Source organism: Salvelinus sp. IW2-2015, linkage group LG19, assembly GCF_002910315.2.
Source record: "Salvelinus sp. IW2-2015 linkage group LG19, ASM291031v2, whole genome shotgun sequence".
Taxonomy (NCBI): Eukaryota; Metazoa; Chordata; class Actinopteri; order Salmoniformes; family Salmonidae; genus Salvelinus; species Salvelinus sp. IW2-2015.
Window position 1 is genome coordinate 17,356,745 of NC_036859.1, and position 27,394 is coordinate 17,384,138.

A 27,394-nucleotide genomic window follows, 5' to 3' on the forward strand; every position below is an offset into this window, starting at 1 on the left:
TGTAGAAGTAGTAGTCTTTTGGTACATTTTACAGGATWCAACATTGTGACAATCTTATGTTCCTATTCAATGAGTTTCTCACCTCTCCGTTCTCCAACGGAACGATCTTTGAGTACTCTGTGGTGCAGATCTGGTCATCATCTCGSACTACGCGTCCATTTGGTTCTTTGCCAAACCTCTCAATGCACTCCCTTTTAGAATCTGACAAGAACAAACAGAGTGACATGTCAACCACTATCATCTCTGTATCAGGGGACAACCGTAACGTTATGTTTCTAAGAGACTTCATCAAAATTCTTCAGATTATTTCCATTACTCTAGCCCCCTGGCCCTTTGTAGCGCTCTGTTGTGGCAGTACATTCCAATGCTTCATCAATGTCTTGGTGTCCTCTTTTACCCTGTTCACATGTCTCACTAAATCCAAATTTGAACCTGTGTCCTATCGATGCCTGTGGCTACAGAGGCGTCTCCCAACKTTGCTGTCATGGTGATTTGGCATAACAATTGTTTAAGCATCCTTTACAAYCTTCTACTGACTGCTGATTTCCACATGTGGATACTAGGTTATCTGACCTATTCCCACCCTGCCCACTGATAAGACAATCTGATCTCCTTTATCGACATGACAGCAACAACTTGGTGTGGAAACTGCATGACGACCTCAAGCATAGTATACGCTGCCGTTCAAAAGTTTGGGGTCACTTAGAAATGTCCTTGTTTTCCATGAAAACATACATGAGATGAGTTGCAAAATGAATATGAAATATAGTCAAGACGTTGACAAGGTTATAAATAATGATTTTTAATTGAAATAATAATTGTGTCCTTCAAACTTTGCTTTCGTCAAAGACTCTTCCATTTGCAGAAATTACAGCCTTGCAGACCTTTGGCATTCTAGTTGTCAATTTGTTGAGGTAATCTGAAGAGATTTCACCCCGTGCTTCCTGAAGCACCTCCCACAAGTTGGATTGGCTTGATGGGCACTTCTTACGTACCATACGGTCAAGCTGCTCCCACAACAGCTCAATAGAGTTGGGATCCGGTGACTGTGCTGGCCACTCCATTATAGACAGAATACCAGCTGACTGCTTCTTCCCTATATAGTTATTGCATAGTTTGGAGCTGTACTTTGGGTTATTGTCCTGTTGTAGGAGGAAATTGGCTCCAATTAAGCACCGTCCACAGGGTATGGCATGACGTTGCAAAATGGAGTATTAGCCTTCCTTCTTCAAGATCCCTTTTACCCTGTCCAAATCTCCCACTTTACCACCACCAAAGCACCTCCAGACCATCACATTGCCTCCACCATGCTTGACAGATGGCGTCAAGCACTCCTCCAGCATCTTTTCATTTTTTCTGCGTCTCACTAATGTTCTTCTTTGTGATCCGAATCCCTCAAACTTAGATTCGTCTGTCCATAACACTTTTTTCCAATCTTCCTCTGTCCAGTGACTGTGTTCTTTTGCCCATCTTAATCTTTTTATTGGCCAGTCTGAGATATGGATTTTTCTTTGCAACTCTGCCTAGGCCAGCATCCCAGAGTTGCCTCTTCACTGTTGACGTTGAGACTGATGTTATGCGGGTACTATTTAATGAAGCTGCCAGTTGAGGACTTGTGAGGCGTCTGTTTCTCAAAATAGACACTCTAATGTACTTGTCCTCTTGCTCAGTTGTGCACCAGGGCCTCCCACTCCTCTTTCTTTTCTGGTTAGAGACAGTTTGCGCTGTTCTGTGAAGTAAGTAGCACACAGAGCTGTACGATATCATTAGTTTCTTGCCAATTTCTCGCATGGAATAGCCTTCAATTCTCAGAACAAGAATAGACTGACCAGTTTCAGAAGAAAGTACTTTGTTTCTGGCCATTTTGAGCCTGTAATCGAACCCACAAATGCTGATGCTCCAGATACTCAACTAGTCTTAAGACCAGTTTTATTGCCTCTTAAATCAGGACAACAGTTTTCAGCTGTGCTAACATAATTGCAAAAGGGTGTTCTAATGATCAATTAGCCTTTTAAAATGATAAACTTGGATTAGCTAACACAATGTGCCATTGGAACACAGGAGTGATGGTTGGTGATAATGGGCCTCTGTACGCCTACGTAGATATTCCATAAAAAAATCAGCCGTTTCCAGCTACAATAGTCATTTACTACATTAACAATGTCTACACTGTATTTCTGATACATTTTATGTTATTTTAATGGACAAAAAAAGTGTGCTTTTCTTTCAAAAACAAGTACATTTCTAAGTGACCCCAAACTTTTGAACAGTAGTGTATAATAAATGCAATCCGGTTTATTCCTCTTTGACATTGAGCAGTATTACAAACCACTGACTGAGTTATACCATATTCCTGTGTTTCATATTGCTGGTTCTAAACATAGAAGCCAGAAGAGTGCACACACTCTCTGAGGGCTCCAAGTGTTTTGTCTGTTGGAAGGCCTATTCCCGGAAAAGTAAAAAATATTGGTGCCATTTTTTTGAAAATAAATATACTGAATACCAAGAATCAAAGACCATAAAATATTGATAGCCAGGAATGTATACATTTTCCAGAGACACATTAAGAGAGAGAGAGATCAAAAGAGAGAGAGAGAGAGAGAGAGAGATCAAGAGAGAAAGAGAGAGCAAGAGAGAGAGCGAGATCAAGAGAGAAAGAGAGATCAAGAGAGATCAAGAGAGAGCAAGCCAGAGCGAGAGATCAAGAGAGAAAGAGAGATCAAGAGAGAAAGAGAGATCAAGAGAGACAGAGAGATCAAGAGAGAGCAAGAGAGAGAGAGAGAGAAAGAGAGATCAAGAGAGCGAGAGAGATTGAGATTAAGGAGAAGACAAATGAAAGACAAATGAAATTCAAAAGGAGATAAGGCACAGCTGTTTCTGCTGGAAAGGTGCCTCACAGGGACTGAGCATGTCTTCACTTTAAGAACAGGCTGGTGAGCTTGTGTATGGGGAGGTAAAGTATATTGGAGATGGCAGGCCTACTGACTGGATCATAAGTCACTTATAAACCAAGCTCTTTGCACTTATGGTAAGTATTAGGATTACAGTTCCGGGGGACAGCACATTTTTCATTGGACTTCACAAATCCTTTTCACTTTGAAGGTATTTCATCACAATCTATAATTTACATTTAAGTCATTTAGCAGACGCTCTTATCCAGAGCGACTTACAAATTGGAAAGTTCATACATATTCATCCTGGTCCCCCCGTGGGGAATGAACCCACAACCCTGGCYTTACAAGCGCCATGCTCTACCAACTGAGCCACACAGGATAATGTTTGTCAATTCGCTCTAGGCTGCATTAAGCAGCAACACAATCTCAACATGTACCGGACGACAGGTCATCTCATTGGTTCAATAACTCATATATAAACACAGTTTTCAACTTTTTCAACAGTTTTCAAGTCCTGCAAAAGCTGACTACCAGACCCAACCAAGAGCCTTGAGAAGCACCAGCATAACAGACACGTGTGAATGGGAAAATAAAACAGTAATACTTACGAGCAAAGTACTGCCATGGAGCATACGTTTTCCCATGGTCCAAAGAGCGCTCCAGGACCCATAGGTCAGGCCGAGGGGCGTTGGCAAACTTGATGAGGATGTAGGCCACATGGAAGAGCTGAAAATAATATTAGCACAAAGAGCAGATCAGTGTGAAACAGAGGGCTACAAACAAACATATTGTTAATGGATTCTGGCATTAGTTGTGGTTGGTTCAAAACGCTGTGGTTTCCTGGGCCTTGGTCCACTAACACCAGCTCAGACTTGGCAGAAGGCTGAGCCTCAGCCACAGACAATACTCCATTTCCTTTTACGTGAAGGCCGGAGCACAATCACGTCAACAACAATAATCTACTGTACCTCCGGCAAAAATACAAAATGCAACAATGGATATTGGCGGGAACTGAAACGTGCTGTCGTACACATAAATCCAGAGCATCCCAAACATGCTCAATGGGTGACATGTCTGGTGAGTATGCAGGCCATGGAAGAACTAGGAAATGTTCAGCTTCCAGGAATTGTGTACAGATCTTTGCGACATGGGACCGTGCATTATCATAATGAAACATGAGGTGACGGCTGTGGATGAATGACACGACAACAGGCCTCAGGATCTCGTCACGGTATCTCTGTGTATTCAAATTACCATTGATAAAATGCAATTGTGTTCATTGTCCGTAGCTTATGCCTGCCTATACCATAACCCCACCGCCACCATGGGGCACTCTGTTCACAACATTGACATCAGCAAACTGCTCACCCACACGACGCCATACACGCTGTCTGCCATCTGCCCAGTACAGTTGAAAACGGGATTCATCCGTGAAGAGCACACTTGTCTAGCGCGCCAGTGGCCATCAAAGATGAGCATTTGCCCACGGAAGTAGGTTACGACGCCAAACTGCAGTCAGGTCAAGACCCTGTTGAGGATGACGAGCACGCAGATGGTCTTCCCTGAGACGGTTTATGGCCGTTTTTTTGTGCAGAAAATCTTTGGTTGTGGAAACCCACAGTTTCATCAGCTGTCCGGGTGGCTGGTCTCAGACAATCCCGTAGGTAAAGAATTCGGATGTGGAGGTCCTGGGCTCGCGTGGTTACACGTGGTCTATGGTTGTGAGGATGTTGGAAATACTGCCAAATTCTCTAAAATGACGTTGGAGGCGGCATATGGTAGAGAAATTAACATTAAATCCTCTGGCAACAGCTCTGGTGGACATTCCTGCAGTCAGCATGCCAATTGCACGCTCCCTCAAAACATGAGACATCTGTGGCATTGTGTTGTGTGACAAAACTGCACATTTTAGAGTGGCCTTTTATTGTCCCCAGCACCTGTGTAATGATCATGCTGTTTAATCTGCTTCTTTATATGCCACACCTGTCAGGTGGATGGCTCATCTTGGCAAAGGCAAAATGCTCACTAACAGGGATGTAAACAAATGTGTGCACAACATTTGAGAGAAATAAGCTTTTTGTGCGTATGGAACATTTCTGGGCTATTTTATTTTAGCACATTGATATTTTTGTTCAGTGTAGTATGGTACAGTAAAATACAACAGTCGGATTTTACAAAGGCTCAACAAGACCTGTGTGTAGTGGATGAAACTGCTGCAGGTGCTTCTGAAACACCCGGCCCTCCGAAACGATATCTCTACCATCAGACAACACAGGCTACACAAGAGCACCTGATGATGAAGATGACTTATCCTTCCCCCAGTGTACACTACCCTATCTCTAAGTCCCTCATGGCTATGTTTCCACACTCAATGTTCCTATCTCGCCATCATCATCATCATCATCAGGGCTCAAGAGCGGGTTGCTTCAGTTCGATTGAATAGAATTAAAAGCTGCTTTTTTCAACCGTCAAAGCTGTCTTTGTGGTGGTTGACATTGCCTTTGCCCAGTTTGGAATTAGAACTTACGACATCAGACCACATGGCATGTGACAATCGCAGTGTAAACAAACATACCTCACCACCCCCACCCTCACTTCTGTGATTTGTTCAATGTAATGTCAAAATGCAGATCTCTACCGAAATAGGCATACCCCAATGTAATTATTTATCATGAGAGGGCCATAAACATTACCTAGTAATGCTTACACTGCCAGAAAGATTCAAATATAACTTTTCTGCTGAAAAAGTGTTAGGCATTGCTAAGGTGTAGTCACATTTGAGGACACAAGCTGAAGTACACAGTGCAAATTATATTCCACCGAGTCGTGGCTGAACGACAACACGGATAATATAGAGCTGGCGGGATTTTCCGTGCACCGGCAGAACAGAGTCTGGTAAGACGAGGGGTGGGGGTGTGTGTCTATTTGTCAATAACAACTGGTGCGCGATGTCGAATATTAAAGAAGTCTCGAGGTATTGCTCACCTTAGTAGAGTACCTTAAAATAAGCTGTAGATCACACTATCTACCAAGAGAGTTCTCATCTATATCTTTCGTAGCCGTCTATTTACAACCACAGACCGATCCTGGCACTAAGACCGCACTCAACCAACTCTATAAGGCCATAAGCAAACAAGAAAATGCTCATCCAGAAACGGCGCTCCTAGTGGCCAGACACTTTAATGCAGGCAAACTTAAATCCGTTTTACCTCATTTCTACAAGCATGTCACATGTGCAACCAGAGGCAAAAAAACTCTAGACCACCTTAACTCCACACACAGAGATGCATACAAAGCTTTCCCCCACCCTCCATTTGGCAAATCTAACAATAATTCTATCCTCATGATTCCTACTTACAAGCAAAAACTAAAGCAGGAAGAATCAGTGACTCGCTCAATATGGACGTGGTCAGATGAAGAGGATGCTACACTACAGGACTGTTTTGCTAGCACAGACTGGAATATGTTCCGGGATTCATCCGATGGCATTGAGGAGTACACCACATCAGTCACCGGCTTCATCAACAAGTGCATCGACCATGTCGTCCCCACAGTAACCGTCCGTACATATCCCAACCAGAAGCCATGGATTACAGGCAACATCCGCATTGAGCTAAAGGCTAGAGCTACCGCTTTCAAGGAAGATACACTAATCCGGACACTTATAAGATATCCCGCTATGCCCTTAGATGAACCATAAAAACAAGCAAAGCTTCAATACAGGATTAAGATTGAATCCTACTACACCGGTTCTGATGCTCATCGGATGAGGCAGGGCTTGAAAACTATTACGGACTACAAAGGGAAACCCAGACGCGAGCTGCCCAGTGACGCGAACCTACCAGACAAGTTAAATGCCTTTTATGCTCGCTTCGAGGCAAGCAACACGGAAGCATGCACTAGAGCACCAGCTGTTCTGGACGACTGTGTGATAACGCTCTCGGTAGCCAATGTGAGCAAGACAACATTCACAAAGCCGCGGGGCCAGATGGATTACAAGGACGTGTACTCAAAGCATGTGCGGACCAACTGGCAAGTGTCTTCACTGACATTTTTAACCTCTCCCTGACCGAGTCTGTAATACCTACATGTTCAAGCAGACCACCATAGTCCCTGTGCCCAAGGAAGCGAAGGTAACCTGCCTAGATGATTACCACCCCGTAGCACTCACGTCGGTAGCCATGAAGTGCTTTGAAAGGCTGGTCATGGCTCAAATCAACAGCATTCTCCCGGATGCCCTAGACCCACTCCAATTCGCATACCGCCCCAACAGATCCACAGATGAAGCAATCTCAATCGCACTCCACACTGCCCTTTGCCACCTGGACAAAAGGAACACCTATGTGAGAATGCTGTTCATTGACTACAGCTCAGCATTCAAAACCATAGTGCCCATGAAGCTCATCACCAATCTAAGGACCCTGGGACTAAACACCTCCCTCTGAAACTGGATCCTGGACTTCCTGACGGACCGCCTCCAGGTGGTTAGGGTATGCAACAACACGTCTGCCACTCTGATCCTCAACACTGGGGCCACTCAGGGGTGTGTACTTAGTCCCCTGTACTCCTTGTTCACTCACGACTGCGTGGCCAAACACGACGCCAACACCATTATTAAGTTTGCTGTCGACACAACAGTGGTAGGCATGATCACCGACAACGATGAGACAGCTTATAGGGAGGAGGTCAGAGACCTGGCAGTGTGATGCCAGGACAACAACCTCTCCCTCAATGTGAGCATGACAAAGGAGCTGATCGTGGACTACAGGAAAAGCCGGGCGAACAGGCCCCCATTAACATCGATGGGGCTGTAGTGGAGTGGGTCGAGAGTTTCAAGTTCCTTGGTGTCCACATCACCAACGAACTATCATGGTCCAAACACACCAAGACAGTCGTGAAGAGGGCACGACAACACATTTTTCCCCTCAGGAGCATGGGTCCCCAGATCCTCAAAAAGTTCTACAGCTGCAGCATCAAGAGCATCCTGATCGGTTGCATCACCGCCTGGTATGGCAACTGCTCAGCATCTGACCGTAAGGCGATACAGAGGGTAGTGCGTACAGCCCAGTACATTACTGGGGCCAAGCTTCCTGCGATCCAGGACCTATATAATAGGCGGAGTCAGAGGAAAGCCCAGAAAATTGTCAGAGACTCCAGTCACCCAAGTCATAGACTGTTTTCTCTGCTACCGCATGGCAAGCGGTACCAGAGCGCCAAGTCTAGGACCAAAAGGCTCCTTAACAGCTTCTATCCCAAAGCCTTAAGACTGCTGAACAATTAATCAAATGGCCACCGGACTATTTACATTGACCCCCTCTCCATTTGTTGTGTACACTGCTGCTACTTGCTGTTTATTATCTATGCATCGTCACTTCACCTCTACCTACATGTACAAATTACCTTGACTAACCTGTACCTAACATTGACTCGGTACCGGTACCCCTTGTATATAGCCGCATTATTTTTTTGTTATTGTGTTACTTTTTATTATTTTCTATTTACGTTTATTTGGTAAATATTTTCTTAACTCTTCTTGAACTTTAAGGGCTTGTAAGTAAGCCCCCGCACATTGACTCTGTACGGGCATCCCCCTGTATATTTTGTTATTTTTTACTACTCCTCTTTAATTACTTGTTACTTTTATCTCTTATTCTTATCCGTATTTTTTGAAACTGCACTATCGTTAGGGACTCGTAAGTAAGCATTTCACTGTAAGGTCTACACTTGTTGTATTCGGTGCATGTGACAAATTACATTTGATTTKATTTGAAAGGCCATATTGTAAGCGGAGCTGCGAGGTTCACAGCCAGGGAAGTTTGATCCTTTGTCTGGATAGGCCAGAAAATGTGATGTGTCGCTCCCTATGCAAATGAGGTGTTATATTTCCAATACTGCATGTTAGATAATAGGTGAGAATGGCATGTGAAGCGGGACAACCAGAGCTGTCACGGAGTGTACAATAATTGATGTTGCGCCATTCACAGAGCACTCGGTACACAAAAATGTTGGTCGGAACCAGTCCAGAACCGCACAAAGTCCACTAAATAGGCAACTTAATTTTAAGGCTTTAAGCTGAAATTATTTCCAAAATATTTTATTATTGGCAGAGATCCTAAAGCATGAGTGAGAAACGGAAAAGAGTATGCAAACATTAGCTTTACATACCGCATGAAAACGATCTAAAAATGTACAAAAAAAGGTCCTGCTTTAAAACTGGCTGCCTTTTGTAGATGTAGCCCGTGTTATTTATGACAGTCCCTAACAGTTTTTTTTACCCTCAGACAGTCCCTAACTCTTTACATTAATTGTATGGCTTGGGAGTTTGTTGGCCACCCTCAGTCTCAATATCTTTTACTGTCGCTCTCATCTCACAATTTCTTCCTCTTTTCTTTGGAGAGAGCGCCCACAAACTGTGAACTGTACATATTGACCATTGATAACTTGGATAACTTACTGGAAACCAAGTTGTAAAGTATAAATTTACTAGTACATAAGAATCAAGTGCTTAGATAGTCAGAGTAAGCTGAACCAGAATGGAATTAGGATGTCTTTTCCATTGATGCTTATGAACGGAGGATCCTGGTTAGCTGAGTTAGCTTTATGATAGCTAAATTATATTCCTGTATTGGTGAATAACAAAAGTGTAAATAATATTTACGATCTAAAACCAGTCAGGATATTGACATAAGCATGTATGCTATGAAACTGATGATGTAGCTCCGTTCATTTTTTTGGAAACGTTTTTCATATTTTGCATTTGCTATCGCTACCTGTGCATTTCTTTGTAGGAGAGTGATTGAACAGTAATGGAGCTCAGCTGGTTTTGCAACATAATCTGTAAGTCCTTCTGAGACCTCTACATGTAAAAACAAAAAGAGTTATTACAGAACAGTTACTGAGACTTTGTTGCTGATAAAAGTAAGAGACTGAATAATTGATTATTCTGTAAGTTCTGTGCAGACTTTCTTTGTACCCCACTTTCGATTCCACAGCACCAGCGCCACCTGCCATCTTCTACAAACTACTTTGCTCATCATCTACAACTTCTACAATCATCATCTTCGCCTCATCTCTATAGAGGGACATTTGACTGGTACATTGTGGTAGGAACTGGACTGATAATTGAGTGCACTCACTTTTTTTATTGGCTACCCAGTTTCTTATTTGTTTTGATTAGGGATGCATGATATATGGGTGAACATCGGAATCAGCTAATATTAGCTAAAAATGCGAACATCGGTATCGGCCAATGTCTAGTTTAACGCCGATGTGCAAAACCGATGTCAAAGCTGACGTATATACATATATAACGTAGGTACATGAGGTAGTGATGCCACGTAAAATGTTGCGCTACACGTGCAACACAGCATTCCTAACCTAGCCCACAAATGTCTGCTGTGTGGATCGAGCAGTCAACAAGTTGAGCAGTCATTTGAAAGAATAAGAACATTTCAGCAAGACAACTCAAAGGTGAAATCCATTAACGCCAAGATGATGGAATTCATTGCCCTTGATAATCAACCGTTCTCTGTCGTGGGCGTGGTTGGCTTTCGCCGACTGGTCAAGCACCGGTACACACTACCAAGTGCGTTATTTTTCAGATGTTGCCCTACCGGAGTTACACAGTAATAGCGTCACTGCTATTAGCTTCACAACATACATATTATGGAATGCCGTTTGGGTCTTTGCGTGTCAAAAAAAGATACAGTAGTACTGTCAAATCTGTACAAAAAAGTTTGCAAACACAGGCCACGAACAATGTGTTTTCAATACCGCATTGGTAATAAAGCATAATTTGTTCGACCGCAACTTCTGGGGTAGCTAGCTTTAGCTTGGTACCTAGCTAGCACCAATACAATCAGCCTGAAAACAATGACCAGTAGAAACTACAGTCATTTTCATTCATCTTAGCAATGATTTAGGAATCCTTGTGAGTAAGTATTAGCTAGGTTGCCACTTGTTGTTCGCCTATTGAAATTGAACTTCAGTTGATGAAAATAAATAGCTAGCCAGCTACTTAACCCTGTTGCCCAAAGCTAACGTTATAAGCAGCCAGCTAGCTTCATCTGGCTAGTGAGGCTCGACCAGACCGGGTTATGTGTTGTGAAACTAGCCACAATAAGGATTAGGCACAATAGTGGAATTTGCGGTTTGCCTTCAAAATAAAAATGTTAATATTGGCTATTGGTATTGGGGTTTTTTGGCAAGGAAAATATCGTATATCGGTATCGGCCAAAAATGTAATATCGGTGCATCACTAGTTTTGATTACTGTATTGGACAAAATGGTGTTGTTGTGAATGAATGTTCATTGCGGTTCTGATACTCGGTTGTTGTGCATTGATTGGAAAAAAGTTTATATATTTCCACAATAGATAAACTTTCAAACGTATATCACGGAGTCCTTGCAGTATCCTTCCTTGAGTAGATATTGAATGTTTGTCTTTGCCTTATTAGATGACATTGCTTTAGATACCAGTCTCCTTTCAAACCTAAATATACTGTATGCACATCGAACATAGTAACTCTAAAGTAGTTCTTAAAGTGTGTTACACAGAGTTGAAAAGGATAAAGGCAGGTCCACACTAGTCAAGGTTCCTATCGAGCATTCAAAACCCCAGCAGGCTTTTGTGATTGGCATTCAAGTTCTCCGTCTCCCCTCCTCTCTCTTTGCATGAAGCAGAGCTACAGTATGCTAACAAAGATATCAAAGCAAAGCAAAGCCAAACGCTTGGCCGAGGAGTTGGAGACTTGTCAACACACTAAAGCCATTACAGAAGAACACTCCCAAGAGCTGGTCAAAAACTCTGTCAACAAGTAGCCTACGTAGATAAGTGCGCAAAGATTTGAGTATAGAAGCAAAATGAATGTGTGGAAATCTTGAAGACAATCATTTTTGAGAAATCTTACAGTTCATGTCTTAACCCTGTTGGCAAATGCCCTGTTCTGACCTCTATTTATCATGGATCTCAAAGCTAATCAGAGAACACTTCCACCCACTATGCTACAGGATGCATAGGGAACAAAAAAAGATAACCTGAACACACAAACAAAATGTAGGCTGCAGACTGTCAGACCTAAAAACAGACACAAGGCAAAGCTTTGGCTGAGAGCAGAGAGGTTACTATCAATAGACCCAATTAATGGGACTGGAACTGCTGAGGAGAAGGAGCAGGAAAATGTTAGTTCACACGATTTGGGATTGGATCAGGGGTGTTGCGCTGCAGGAGTACAGTGGAGTGACCCTTCGCAACTTCTTAGAATGCAATGATGCTTGTTTAATGAAGTTTAGATCAAAGCCGAATCAATGTCTCGCAACATCATTTAATGATTCATTATTATTCTACATAACAAACCGAATATAATAGCATTGTCACGCCCTGACCTTAGAGAGCCTTTTTATTTCTCTATTTGGTTAGGTCAGGGTGTGATTTGGGTGGGCATACTATGTTTTCTGTTTCTTTGTTTCTGGCCGAGTGTGGTTCCCAATCAGAGGCAGCTGTCTATCGTTGTCTCTGATTGGGGATCATACATAGGAAGCCCTTTTTCCCACCATTAGGTTGTGGGATCTTACCACCAACGAGAGCCGTTACAGAAGATCCCACCAAAAACGGACCAAGCAGCATGACCAGGAGGTCTGGACATGGGAGGACATCCTGGACGGCAAAGGATCCTGGACGTGAGAGGAGATCCTGGCCGGAAGGGATCGTCTCCCATTGGAACAGGTGGAAGCAGCGAGGGAGGAACGGCGACGAGACCAGGAGTCATGGCAACGACGGAAGCCCGAGAGGCAGCTCCAAAAAAAGTTGGGGGGAGGGGCACACGGGGAGATTGGCGGAGTCAGGGTTTAGACCTGAGCCAACTCCCTGTACTTACCGTGGGGAGCGAGTGACCGGTCAGGCACCGTGTTATGCGGTGATGCGCATTATGTCTCCAGTGCGCATTCACAGCCCGGTGCACTCTGTGCTAGCTCCCCGCATTTGCCGTGCTAGAGTGGGCATTCAGCCAGGACGGATTGTGCCGGCTCAGCGCTCCTGGTCTCCGGTCCGTCTCGTCGGCCCAGGATATCCTGCGCCGGCTCTGCGCACTGTGTCTCCGGTGCGCCTTCACAGCCCAGTGCGTCCTGTGCCAGCGCCCCGCATTTGCCGGGCGAAAGTAAACATCCAGCCAGGACGGGTTGTGCCAGCTCTACGCTCGAGACCTCCAGTGCGCCTCCACGGCCCAGTGTATCCGGTGCCTGCTCCACGCACCAGGCTTCCAGTGCATCTCCCCAGTCCGTTGAGACCTGTTCCGGCTCCACGTACCAGGCCTCCAGTGTGTCTTCCCAGCCTGGTAAGCCCTGTGGCAGCTCCACACACCAGGCTGCCAGTACGTCTCCTCAGTCCGGTGAGACCTGTTCCGGCTCCACGTACGAAGCCTCCAGTGATGATCCACGGTCCGAAGCCTCCAGTGATGATCCATGGCACGAAGCCTCCAGTGATGATCCATGGCCCGGAGCCAGTAGTGATGATCCATGGCACGAAGCCTCCAGGGATGATCCATGGCACGGAGCCTGCAGCGACTGTCCCCAGTCCGGAGCCTGCAGCGACGGTCCGCAGTCCAGAGTCTCCCAGCGGGCCAGACCGCAGTCCAGAGTCTCCAGCGGCGGTCGCCAGTCCAGAGTCTCCAGCGGCGGTCTGCAGTCCAGAGTCTCCAGCGGCGGTCTGCAGTCCAGAGTCTCCAGCGGCGGTCTGCAGTCCAGAGTCTCCCAAGTCGGCGGTCGGCATTCCAGAGCCTCCAGCGGCGGTCTGCAGTCCAGAGTCCCAGCGAGCGGTCTGCAGTCCAGAGTCTCCAGCGGCGGTCGGCAGTCCAGAGCCTCCAGCGGCGGTCTGCAGTCCAGAGCCTCCAGCGGCGGTCTGCAGTCCAGAGCCTCCAGCGGCGGTCTGCAGTCCAGAGCCTTCAGCGGCGGTCTGCAGTCCAGAGCCTCCAGCGGCGGTCTGCAGTCCAGAGCCTCCAGCGGCGGTCTGCAGTCCAGAGCCTCCAGCGGCGGTCTGCAGTCCAGGTCTCCAGCGCGCGGTCTGCAGTCCAGAGTCTCCAGCGGCGGTCGGCAGTCCAGAGCCTCCCAGCGGCGGTCTGCAGTCCAGAGTCTCCAGCGGCGGTCTGCAGTCCAGAGTCTCCAGCGGCGGTCTGCAGTCCAGAGTCTCCAGCGCGGGTCTGCAGTCCAGAGCTCCAGCGCGGTCTGCAGTCCAGAGCCTCCAGCGGCGTCGGCAGTCCAGAGCTCCAGCGGCGGTCTGCAGTCAGAGCCTCCAGCGGCGGTCTGCAGTCCAGAGCCTCCAGCGGCGGTCTGCAGGTCCAAGCCTCCAGCGGCGGTCTGCAGTCCAGAGCTCCAGCGGCGGTCTGCAGTCCAGAGCCTCCAGCGGCGGTCTGCAGTCCAGAGTCTCCAGCGGCGGTCTGCAGTCCAGAGTCTCCAGCGGCGGTCTGGCAGTCCAGAGCGTCCTCAGCGGCGGTCTGAGGTCCAGAGCTCCAGCGGGTCTGCAGTCCAGAGCTCCAGCGGCGGTCTGCAGTCCAGAGCCTCCAGCGGCGGTCTGCAGTCCAGAGTCTCCAGCGTGCCCGGCGGTCTGCAGTCCAGAGCTCCAGCGCGGGTCTGCAGTCAGAGTCTCCAGCGGCGGTCTGCATCGCAGAGTCTCACGGTCTGCAGTCCAGAGCTCCAGCGGCGCGGTCTGCAGTCCAGAGTCTCCAGCGGCGGTCTGCAGTCCAGAGTCTCCAGCGGCGGTCGCAGTCCAGAGCCTCCAGCGGCGGTCTGCAGTCCAGAGCTCTCAGCGGCGGTCTGCAGTCCAGGCCTAGCGGCGGTCTTGCAGTCCAGCAGCCTCCAGCGGCGGTCTGCAGTCCAGAGCCTCCAGCGGCGTCTGCAGGTCTCAGAGCTCCAGCGGCGCGTCTGCAGTCCAGAGCCTCCAGCGGCGGTCTGCAGTCCAGAGCCTCCAGCGGCGGTCTGCAGTCCAGAGCCTCCAGCGGCGGTCTGCAGTCCAGAGCCTCCAGCGGCGGTACTGTCACGCCCTGACCTTAGAGAGCCTTTTAATTTCTCTATTTGGTTAGGTCATGGTGTGATTTGGGTGGGCATTCTATATTTTCTCTTTCTTTGTTTTGGCCGAGTGTGGTTCCCAATCAGAGGCAGCTGTCTATCGTTGTCTCTGATTGGGGATCATACCTAGGAAGCCCTTTTTCCCACCATTAGGTTGTGGGATCTTGTTCTGTTTCGTGTTTTCTGCCTGACAGAACTGTACGCTTTCGTTTTCACGTTTGTTATTTTGTTTGAGTGTTTTTGAAATAAAGGAATCATGAACACTTACCACGCTGCGCCTTGGTCCACTCTTCATACCACCAACAAAAGCCGTTACAAGCATGGTATAACATTACTGTTAGACCAAAATTATGTCATTTAATTTTGTACATTTTAGGATGAATGAACACATTTTTTTCTCATGCGCCAAATCTCAAAAGTGCGCGCCACTAGGCAAAATATGTGAAAATACAGTAGGTTACTTACATCATTCAAGAAGATCAAAATGCATATCATCATGAAACTGATTGAGATCAAATGGTTGGCATGTAGGTGCGGCTTGGAAGAATTATCATTCACGATTGACACTGATGGTGTTCGAGGGTATTAAAAATGGAAACGTTTATTTGAGCCAATATGTTTAGGCATAGGCAGACATTGCATTTGGAGGATGCGCTTTGATGATGTCATAAGAAATAAAGAGCTCCGATGCCCAAAAAAACATCCAGTGGTATGGCGCTATTTTCTGGGGTACCGGAGCTCTTTATTTATGACATCATCAAGTATGTACCGACAAGTAGCCTATTGAAAACATTTTAATAAAATGCATCCTCCAAATGCAATGTCTGCCTAAACATATTGGCTCAAATAAACATTTCATTTTTTAATACCCTAAAACACCAAATTAGGACTACCTATTTTGAAAATAAGCCACTGTCACTGTCAATTGTGAATGCTGTTTCTTCCAAGCTGCATCTGCATGCCAACCATTTGATCTCAATCAGTTGGATAGAGGGGGAGAAAGGAGGAGGGTGGAGGAGAGGGGTGGCTGAGACGTGCCGACTGGCATGTGGGCCAGTCTCAGATTCCTGTCATGCCGTCACATTTCTCCCCCTCTACCCCCATGTCCCTACGCCAGGGCATGCCACTGCTTTCAGGAACCTGTCCCTGACAAAAAAAATGTAAAAGACTCCAGCCACCCGAGTCATAGACTGTTCTCTCTGCTACTGTATGTCAAGCGGTACCGATGTACCAAGTCTGGAACCAACAGAACCCTGAACAGCTTCTATCCCCAAGCTACTGTATAAGACTGCTAAATAGATTATCTGAACTGACCCTTTTTGAACAAACGTTTTTTGACTCATCACATATGCTGCTGCTTACTATAGGTCACTTTATTCCTAGTTATTTTATTTATTTATTTAACCTTTATTTAACTAGGCAAGTCGGTTAAGAACAAATTCTTATTTACAATGACGGCCTAGGAACAGTGGGTTAACTGTCTTGTTCAGGGGCAGAACGACAGATTTTTACCTTGCCAGCTCGGGGATTCGATCACGCAACCTTTCGGTTACTGGCCCAACGCTCTGACCTGCCGCCTGGTTATATGTAGATATCTACCTCAATTACCTCGTACGCCTGCATATTGACTCCCTACTGGTACCTCTTGTATATAGCCATGTTATTGTTACTCATTATGTATCTATTATTAGTTGTATTATGTGTTATTACTTTTCTATTTTCTTTCTCTCTGCATTGTTGGAAAGGACACGTAAGTAAGCATTTCACTGTTTTTTTACAAAGCATGTGACAAATAACATTTGATTTGAAATTTGATTTGACCCACAACAGTGACAATCTCCTCGGCCAGAGGAATGCAGCTCACACATAAAACAGAGACCAAATAGATAAACAACGAGAGACATTTTGAAAAGACGCCACAAACTGATTCTCTAGTAACTGCCCATTAACTATCGCCAAAGTCCCACAAACCACAAAATGATCTAATCAGAAAGAAAGTGTTCTCTCCTTTCCTTGACATTCTTAATTCCAGTCCAGGTATAAAACATTACACCATAGAATAAAAGCCAACCAAATTCAACCCCTTCTGGCTATTGACATTAAAACCATGACTAAACCTCACAACCCAGTCCTTCAGAATGACTATAATGGTTAAATGGTTAAGGCGGCTAACTCCAGCACATACATGGTCTCCCTGCATGCGTAGGATCGAATCCCAGCCCAACCGGCATTCTTCAACACTGTATTTCCCCTCTGTCTCTCTCCCCTTCATTCATACCTGACTCGATCAATAAAATACAAAAGGAGAGAGTGTATAATCCATAGAGGAAAAATGATGACTGAGAAGATGTCAGAAGAATAGGACTGGCATAGAGAGAGAGACCTGGCACTGTTCTGTCTCAGGGGTGTGTTTTCATCCCTGCCAGTCTAAACATTCAGACTTGACTTATACCCAGCACCTTTTCTTTGGAACAGCCTGCAACAGGAACGAGGATATATGTCTTACTCATCAGAACACTTGAATGGATACCCACCCTAAATCTACAGGCCTGGGCCACAGGAACAGACTGTTAGTCATATCTATGGTGGATGGTGGGTGTGGAGGGTCAAAAGGGTCTGAGGTTGAGCTGTCACAGTTATGGACCGAACACCACACCCCTCCGGTTTATACTACCAGTCCAAATTCCTGCCAGTGACCCCCCATAAACAAGCCATATACCCAGGGCGCAGCGTCCGGCTCTCTCCTGTAAACTCCAGTTATCACCCAAGAGCGGAGCAGGCCCGAGGCCTCAGCGACCTCACACCATTACACAGTTCTCACCCTCACGCCCCAGCGTTCTTACCACATGCACAGCAGAGATAGACACCATGACCCACAGACACACACACATAAAGATAGACAGAGAGCTTGACACCATTATTGTCACACACACACACGCCTCTCCACACACCCTCCCCAGTAGTGTTGCTCTGACCGGCAAGTCATGCCCACTGTGTGTGACAGCCCAGGCGTGATAGATGTGTTCCCTAAGCCGTGAACTGCCGCGTGTTGTTGCCTCCATGTAGAATTTCTGCCCCGACTTCACATGCCTCTGCTTCAGGTAACGCAGCCTGGCAGTCAGGGTTTTACTCCCACTGAACAAATAATCTACACTACTACGCCCTAATACACTATTGGAGCCTAAAAGAAATAGGCTGATAGCGGGACTTGATGACTTAATGCTATGCCTGGCTGCCACATGGATCTGTCCAGTCATAGCGTAATCTAACTATGTCTATCAAATGAACTCAATGAACTAGATTGATATACTCTTTCATTTGTTTCATACTTAGTACAACTACAATGTCTGCTGCCAAAAGGTATTCTACTGGGCATCACAATTCACACACAATTCTTCACATTCTATTTTGCATTCATTTTATTCAACTAACAGAGTTTGAGTATTATTCATACTGTCTATGGTCTGTGCTTGTTATTATTATCATGTGCTCGTTATTCTGAAAATGTAGGGCAGACAGGTGTTCAGTTGCAGGTCAAAAACAAAGAATCTCCAAACCAAAGGCAGGAAGGAGCCAGTCAGCCAGGACGGCTCAAGTGGGCTACTGTAAAAAGCAGAAGCCTTAAATATAGAATCCATATGACAAAGATCCCTGTGTGTCTGATGTTAGGACAGAGGAATGCACCGAAGCAGAGCTAGGTGCCATCACCTTCTGTTGGAGCGGAACAGGCCCTGCCTGCCTGCCAGACAAACAGAGACAGTTGCAGCACAATGAGGCTGTACCCTTACAGTTTTAGACAGTAGCCAATAGCCTATTGTGGGTATTTGAGCATAATATAGGCCTACCAACAAAACCAATGGCGCAAATCCCAGAACATTTTCACGCTTTTGATTTCTATGATAAGCCTACAGTAGCCTATATGTGGTGTTCAATGCAGGTCAACATTGCATGATACTTTAAAAAACTTTTTTACATTATGAAGGTTTGAAATTCATTAATGATTTGATACATGGTCAGTTACACCATGGGCCAAATAGGTGACTATTTGATGATGCAAGAAACCACTTTATGAAATAAAAATCTATTAATATTACCATACAGAGAATTAGATCATGTAGGCTACACCTCTGACTATTGGCTTATACGCATTTTCAAGCCTGTCTCAAAATCAACATTGCCCCTTTAATTAAGACAAAATCATTTTACCTGGCTGGCTTTTCAAAGACAGCTTGAAATGTAGCCTACACATTTTGTGCTGTTGTAYGAAGCAGTAACTCCCCATTGCTGACCTACAGTGTATATCTATAACTGGGCTAATAACTAACTAGCTAAGAATATCAACAACTGTGCACACACACGCGGCTCTGCGCTCTGATCTGAAAAGCGCATTCACTTGCGGGTGATTGAAAGACCGCTTGTGGGCTACCCCAGCCAATAGAATTTTACTTTGTTGCGCTCTGGCTTTGCCTACAACAAAATCACTCAACCTTGGAAATTTAGATTTGGTTTGTTGCATTGAAAAGAGGCTGATATGTTGATTCGATCACAGAAGAATCGTTGATCTATATAGTGCAAACGAATTGGGCGAAAATCAGTGACGTTCAATCTCTTGCGTCTCTTTATTTAAATTGTATTTTAATTGAACCTTTATTTAACTAGGCAAGTCAGTTAAGAACACATTTGTAATTACAATTAAGGCCTACCAAAAAGGCAAAAAGCCTCCTGCGGACAAAGCACACATCACGACAAGAGAGACAACACTACATAAAGAGAGACCTAAGACAACAACATAGCAAGGCAGCAAAATATAACACACCATGGTAGCAACACAACATGACAACAACTGTAACGAGTGTTGTCGAAGTGAAACTAAAACAGGACAAACCAATAAAGACTACAACGACCGAACAGCTTCGATGTGCAAACTCCCTGCACACAAACAAACAACAAGATCCCACACAGAAAGAGGGAAAAGGGCAGCCTAAGTATGATCCCCAATCAGAGACAACGATAGACAGCTGCCTCTGATTGGGAACCACACTCGGCCAGAAACACAAAACCTAGAAATACAGAACATAGAATGCCCACCCAAATCACACCCTGACCAAACCAAAATAGAGACATAAAAAGGATCTCTAAGGTCAGGGCGTGACAACAACAAGGTAGAAACACAACATGGTACAAACATTATTGGGCACAGACAACAGCAAAAAGGTAGAGACAACAATACATCACGCAAAGCAGCCACAACTGTCAGTAAGAGTGTCCATGATTGAGTCTTTGAATGAAGAGATTGAAATAAAACTGTCCAGTTCGAGTGTTTGTTGCAACTAGTTCCAGTCGCTAGCTGCAGCGAACTGAAAAGAGGAGCGACCCAGGGATGTGTGTGCTTTGGGGACCTTTAACAGAATATGACTGGCAGAACGGGTGTTGTATGTGGAGGATGAGGGCTGCAGTAGATATCTCAGATAGGAGGGAGTGAGGCCTAAGAGGGTTTTATAAATAAGCATCAACCAGTGGGTCTTGCGACGGGTATACAGAGATGACCAGTTTACAGATGAGTATAGAGTGCACTGATGTGTCCTATAAGGGTGATTGGTGGCAAATCTGATGGCCGAATGGTAAAGAACATCTAGCCGCTCAAGAGCACCCTTACCTGCTGATCTATAAATGATGTCTCCGTAATCTAGCATGGGTAGGATGGTCATCTGAATCAGTGTTAGTTTGGCAGCTGGGGTGAAAGAGGGCCGATTTACGATAGAGGAAACCAAGTCTAGATTTAACTTTAGCCTGCAGCTTTGATATGTGCGGAGAGAAGGACAGTGTACTCTCTAGCTATACTCCCAAGTACTTGTATGAGGTGACTACCTCAAGCTCTAAACCCTCAGAGGTAGTAATCACACCTGTAGGGAGAGGGGCGTTCTTCTTACCAAACCACATGACCTTTGTTTTGGAGGTGTTCAGAACAAGGTTAAGGGTAGAGAAAGTTGTTTGGACACTAAGAAAGCTTAGTTGTAGAGCATTTAACACACAATCTGGGGAGGGGCCAGCTGAGTGTAAGACTATTATATGCATATAAATSGATGAGAGAGCTTCCGACTGCCTGAGTTATGTTGTTGATGTAAATTGAGAAGAGTGTGGGGCCTAGGATTGAGCCTTGGGGTACTCCCTTGGTGACAGGCAGTGGCTGAGACAGCAGATTTTATGACTACACTACACACTACACTCTTTGAGAGAGGTAGTTAGCAAAKCAGGCCAAAGACCCCTCAGAGACACCAATACTCCTTAGCCYGCCCACAAGAACAGAATGGTCTACCGTATCAAAAGCTTTGGCCAAGTCAATAAAAATAGCAGCACAACATTGCTTAGAATCAAGGGCAATGGTGACATCATTGAGGACCTTTAAGGTTGCAGTGACACATCTATAACCTGAGCGGAAACCAGATTGCATACCAGAGAGAATACTATAGACATCAAGAAAGCCAGTCAGTTGATTATTGACAAGTTTTATTGACACGTTTTTATTATTGACAACAGTTAGGATCAGCTTGATCTCCCCCTTTATATAAAGGATGGACTGTGGCTGCATGCCAAGCAATGGGAACCTCCCCAGAAAGGAGAGACAGGTTAAAAAGGTTGGAGATAGGCTTGGCGTTGATAGGGGCAGCAACCTTAAAGAAGAAAGGGTCTAAYCCATTTGACRCAYATGTTTTTTTGGGGTCAAGTTTKAGGAGCTCCTTTAGCACCTCGGACTCAGTGACTGCCTGCAGGGAGAAACTTAGTAGCGGGGCAGGGGGAAAAGAGGGAGAAGCATCAGGGATAGACGCATTAGAAGGGGTGGGAGATGAGGAAATGTTAGACGGGCAAGGAGGCATGGCTGAGTCAAATAGGAATCCTGACTTAATGAAGTGGTGATTAAAGAGCTCAGCCATGTGCTTCTTGTCAGTAACAACCACATCAAATMTAAGGGACATGAGCAGCTGTGAGGAGGAGGGTTTATTCTCCAGGTTTTTAACCGTTTTCCAGAACTTCTTGGGGTTAGACCCATAGAGAGAACTGCTCCTTAAAGTAACTAACTTTGGCCTTCCGGATAGCCTGAGTGCACTTATTTCTCATTTGCCTGAACGAGAGCCAGTCAGCCTGAGTATGCCGAGCCTTTTGACAAATGCAATTCCTGAGGTGGAGTAACTCTGCAAGATCACGGTTGAACCAGGGGCTGAACCTGTTTTTAATATAAATATAATATAATATTTTAATATAAAAAAAGAAGGTCATAGCGTCTTCGACAGAGGGGATCAAGCTGATTCTATACCATTTTAGAGGCCAGTTCATGAAGGAAGGCTTGATCATTAAAGTTTTTTAGCAAGCGTCTATGACAATTCAGGACAGGTCGTTTCACTGAGCAGCCATTACGAACACAGGCTGTAAAAAAGGTCATTACAGAAAACACCAGACTGATACCTATCAGGATTACATAACATCAAGGAGAGTAGCCTTTTCTGGGTGTTTGGAGACATACCTTGTAGGATTGGTAATAATCTGAGAAATATTTAGGGAGTCCCATTGCTTTAGGACTTGGTCAGGTGGTTTAAGCATGTCCCAGTTTAGGTCACCTAGCAGGACAAATTCAGACTTAGTGTAAGGGGCCAGGAGAGAGCTTAAGACAGGTAGGGTACAGGCCAGTGCTGATGGAGGACGATAACACCCAGCAACAGTSAACAAAGAGCTATTTGAAAGTTGAATACTTCAAACCAGAAAATCTAATTGTTTGGGGACAGACTTGGTGGAGACAATTGAGCACTGAAGGTGATCCTTGGTAAAGATTGCCACTCCCCCCACCTTTGGAAGGTCTGTCTTGCCAAAAAAGGTTATAACCAGAAAGGTTAACATCAGTATTCAAAATACTCTTCCTTAACCATGTCTCAGTAATGACCAACATATCTGGATTGGAGCTGTGAACCCACACAATTGATCCACTTTAGATAATAAGCTTCTAGTGTTAACGTGCAGAAAACCCAGGCTTTTACAAGAGCAGAAATCAGTGAAGCAGATATCAGAGCACAAGTCAGAATTGGGGCTAGCAACAGTAGGTGGGCACATGCACATTTTCAGATATCATCAACAGTAATACAATCAAGGCACAGCATAGGACAGGGAGAGCTCTGCAGTGCTGATTTATGACATCTGAATGTGCATCAGATGGCAACAAGATCATATTGTACAGCAATTTCATCAGGTAACATGAATACAAAGCCGGCGAGAGGTGATTCGAATAGGATGGGAGGCCAAAAGTCTGTGTAACCAATAGAGAATCAGAGTCCCGAGTATGGGAACAAACAAAGTCTGTCCCACGGTTGGGTAAAGAAAGTTCGTAGTCAACAAAGCATGCAGGAGTCATGAGGCAAATAGCAAAAGAGCAAAATGCACAATAAAAAAAATATATATATATAACGACTTGGGTACCGGTACTGAGCCAATGTGCAGGGGTACAGGTTAGTCAAGGTCATTTGTAAAGTGACTATGCATAGATAATAAACAACAAAGAGGGGGGAGGTGTCAATGTGGATATCAAGGAACTTGAAACCCTCGATCCACTCCACAACAGCCCCGTCGATGTTAACAGGGCCTGTTCGGCTCTCCTTTTCCTGTAGTCCACGATCAGCTCCTTTGTATTGCTCACATTGAGGGAGAGGTTGTTGCAAAGGGTGGCTACTTTGAGGAATCTAAAATATTACATATATTTTCATTTGTTTAACACTTTTTTGGTTACTACATGATTCCATATGTGTTATTTCATAGGTTTGATGTCTTCACTATTATTCTGCAATGTAGAAAATAGTAAAAATAAAGAAAAACCCTGGAATGAGTAGGCGTGTCCAAACCTTTGACTGGTACTGTATATCAAAAATACACCTAGGACAAATCTACGTCGACACGTGCGTCAATACGCCAGTAGACCTTTATCGACTGCTTAGCATTTCTATGAGGCACTATGTATATCGCCTCCCCGGGCCTTGAAAATGTGTCCTACGTTAAATCCCTTCTGCTTTTCCACAATGGAGCGCCAGGTTTAGGAGGCATTGGCAGGCGCTCCGATCCAACAATGACTCGTGATCTAGACATGAAGCTAGGCTGAGTCTGCTAACCAGGCTGTGTGGGCTGTCTGCCTGCCCTGCGAGGGAGTGGGGAACAGGGCTGTAAATATGAGCGCCAGATGTTTAACAGTTTAACTTTAGTCCGTTCCCTCGCCCCGACCCGGGCGCGAACCYGGGACCCTCTGCACACATCAACAACAGTCACCCACGAAGCATCGATTGAAACGCTATTAGCGCGCACCACCGCTAACTAGCTAGCCATTTCACATCGGTTACACAGACACCTGGCTGAAGCTGGCCGGGCACCCCACCACCCAGCCCACCGCCAAGCAGAGCCGACTGGCTACACACAGCTTCTTACATCACCTCCCTCATCACCACAGGAACAGCTAGGGAGCCAAATGTGTCGAAAGAGTTAGAGTAAGCCAGCTATACAATCAACATTGACAAATGTACATTGTTAAGAACCAAATAATGATTACACTGTATTTGAAATAAAGTGGTGAAATAATATTGATTCCATGTGTTTCCATTAGAAATATGTGAATCCATTCCAAATATGATACAGCACTTGTGCCTAAAAGTATTTTCTGTGGTTTGAAAAGCACCTGGTCCTTTGCAGGGCCTGCTTGAGATGTTATGCTGTTGATCCATGCATGCTGAATCAGTGCCAGGGAMGTCAGGGAAATAGACAACAAAAACATACGATAATACTGTTATACGCATACATGCTATAGCACATTCCTCTGGGCAATCCATTTTATTACTGTAGATGTATCATATTGACTGCTAGCTTTAGCTGTCTGCTACTGCATCACAATAGGAGGCATTTGCACCTTGAACAGACAAACACAGGCCCAGATACACAGGGAATCATATTTGACTGGATCATATTCAGCTGTCATGAAAGGTAGGTATTCAGGGTGTGGTGGGGATAGCGAATTCATTATGTGTGTGTGTGTGTGTGTGTGTGTTGTGCGTGTGTGTGTGTGTTGTTGTTGTGTGTGTGTGTGGTGTGTGTGTGTGTGTGTGTGTGTGTGTGTGTGTGTGTGTGTGTGTTGTGTGGTGTGTGTTGGTGTGTGTGTGTGTGTGTGTGTGTGTGTGTGTAGTGCTGGGCAGTATACTGTTTTTTGCGATACACCGGTATTGATGCACGGACCGGTTTGGGCTTTACTTTACCTTCTATAACGGTAATTTGAATGTTTGGTGTTAAATGTGATACGTAGTGTTAACGTCATTTGTATAGTTACTTCGCTACTTGAGTCATCTCTCCACATGCCGCTTCCAACAGACCTAGCCCTGGCTCCTGCCACTCCAAGGACCGCATTTGTTTTTCCTCGACCACGAGGACACTTGCGTTCAGTCTGTATGGTCTATGTAACACATTCAACAATGTTGATGACAACGATGCAGTTGTCACTTTGCTTCTTAATATAAATCCACTAACATTCTATAATGACACTATTAGTTTGTGTTTTTTACATCTGCAAACAGCTAGTTTGTCTTTTCTTAGCAAGTTGTTCCTAAATCTTGTTAGCCGCTAATGCTAATCACTAAGCTATCTAATAAAGTTACTGAGTAAGAGAAAGGTAATTAGCTATACAGCTTGATAATACCAGTGATGGGTATACCTAAATCAGCATGTTGTTTGTGCAACAGTAATCTTCTAAATTAAAACAGTATCTTCTAAATTAAAGAGGTAAACGCAAAGCAAGAATATGTTGCTAATGAAGTAGCTAAGAGAAAACATTAAATGTAGCCAAATATTATTTATTTATCCATTATTTTACCAGGTAAGATTGACTGAGAACACGTTCTCATTTGCAGCAACGACCTGGGGAATAGTTACAGGAGAGAGGAGGGGGATGAATAAGCCAATTGTAAACTGTGGGATTATTAGGTGACCGTGAATGGTTGAGGGCGCAGATTGGGAATTTAGCCAGGACACCGGTGAGGGGTTAACACCCCTACTCTTCACGATAAGTGCCATGGATCTTTAATGACTCAGAGAGTCAGGACACCCGTTTAACGCCCCATCCGAAAGACAGCACCCTACACAGAGCTGTCCCAATCACTGCCCTGGGCATTGGGATCTTTGTTTAGACGCAGAGGAAAGAGTGCTCCTACTGGCCCTCCAACACCACTTCCAGCAGCATCTGTTCCCCATCCAAGGACTGACTACAGGACAACCCTGCTTAGCTTCAGAAGCAAGCCAGCAGGTGTATGCAGGGTGGTATGCTGCTGGTTCCCATATCATAGGGTCCCCTATCAAGACTTTAGTTCCTACCCTTGTTCACAATAACTCCTCCCTGCATTTTCATGCATTGTCATGTCAAACAGCACTGTATGCCCACTATTATATTCTAACTATATAATTAGAATTACATTCTATTTCCATATTCCAACAGTTAACCCAAGTGTTTTGCTCTAAATCGCAAGTCAAATTGCAACATTTGTTAAAAATAAGGCCCAGTTTGCTTGCCCATATCGTGTAGCCTTATGTGGCAGTGTAGAAATGATCTCAGTGCAGAAATTAATGAAAAGTATGACTTTTTTGGGGTTGAAGTTGAATTGAACAGTATAAAACAATCAGAATGGAGAAGCAACCATTGAAATCACTTAGAATGTATTGTGTCGCCTAGGGTCAGCACTACTCATAAAGCAAATTTAGAACTTTTATTATTAAAAATCATAAATACCGTCAAATTTTTTTAATACCGTGGATATAATATTTGGGCTATATCACCCAGCAGTGCCTGCTGTGTGCTGATTGCGAGGGGGGGGGCAGACGGGGGTCTTTTCCACACAGTCTGCCCAATTCACCGCACCTCCTCAATCCATGTACCCACTAAAAAGAAAAGGTCAGGTCACTTTCAGAAAAAGCCTTGAAAAGAACCAACTGTTTGTGAACATCTGAGAGCAGAGCACAGAAAGGATGGCACACAATACAGCCTACTATCAATTCCAGGACAAAAGTGGGCAGCAGCTCAGCATAAAACATTCAGACAAAACTTAAGTGGGAGGCAGCAGGGCCTGGAGAAAGAGAGAGCGGATTAAGTTCCACGGGAATTCTTCTGCTGACAAAAAAAAWTGTTTCTTGAAAGCCCCATCTTTCCTGTGTGCGAGCAAAGATAACATGACTGTCACGCCCTGACCTTAGAGAGCCTTTTTATTTCTCTATTTGGTTAGGTCAGGGTGTGATTAGGGTGGGCAATCMAGTTTCCTTATTTCTATGTTGGTGTGGTTGATTCCCAATCAGGGGCAGCTGTCTATCGTTGTCCCTGATTGGGGATCATATAAGTTGTCATTTTCCTTTTGGGTTTTGTGGGGTCTTGTTTTCTGTTTAGT

At 45.0% G+C, this 27,394-nt stretch overlaps 1 protein-coding gene across 1 annotated transcript in view; it reads right to left on the reverse strand.

The window, feature by feature from the left end:
• The window catches only part of LOC111979615 (laminin subunit alpha-3-like), a 121,213-nt gene that overhangs the window by 75,558 nt on the left and 18,261 nt on the right, over positions 1–27,394 (reverse strand). Inside the window, 2 exon segments of the mRNA XM_070448856.1 lie at positions 83–201; positions 3,503–3,620. Of these exon segments, the coding sequence (XP_070304957.1) occupies positions 83–201; positions 3,503–3,620 (237 nt within the window).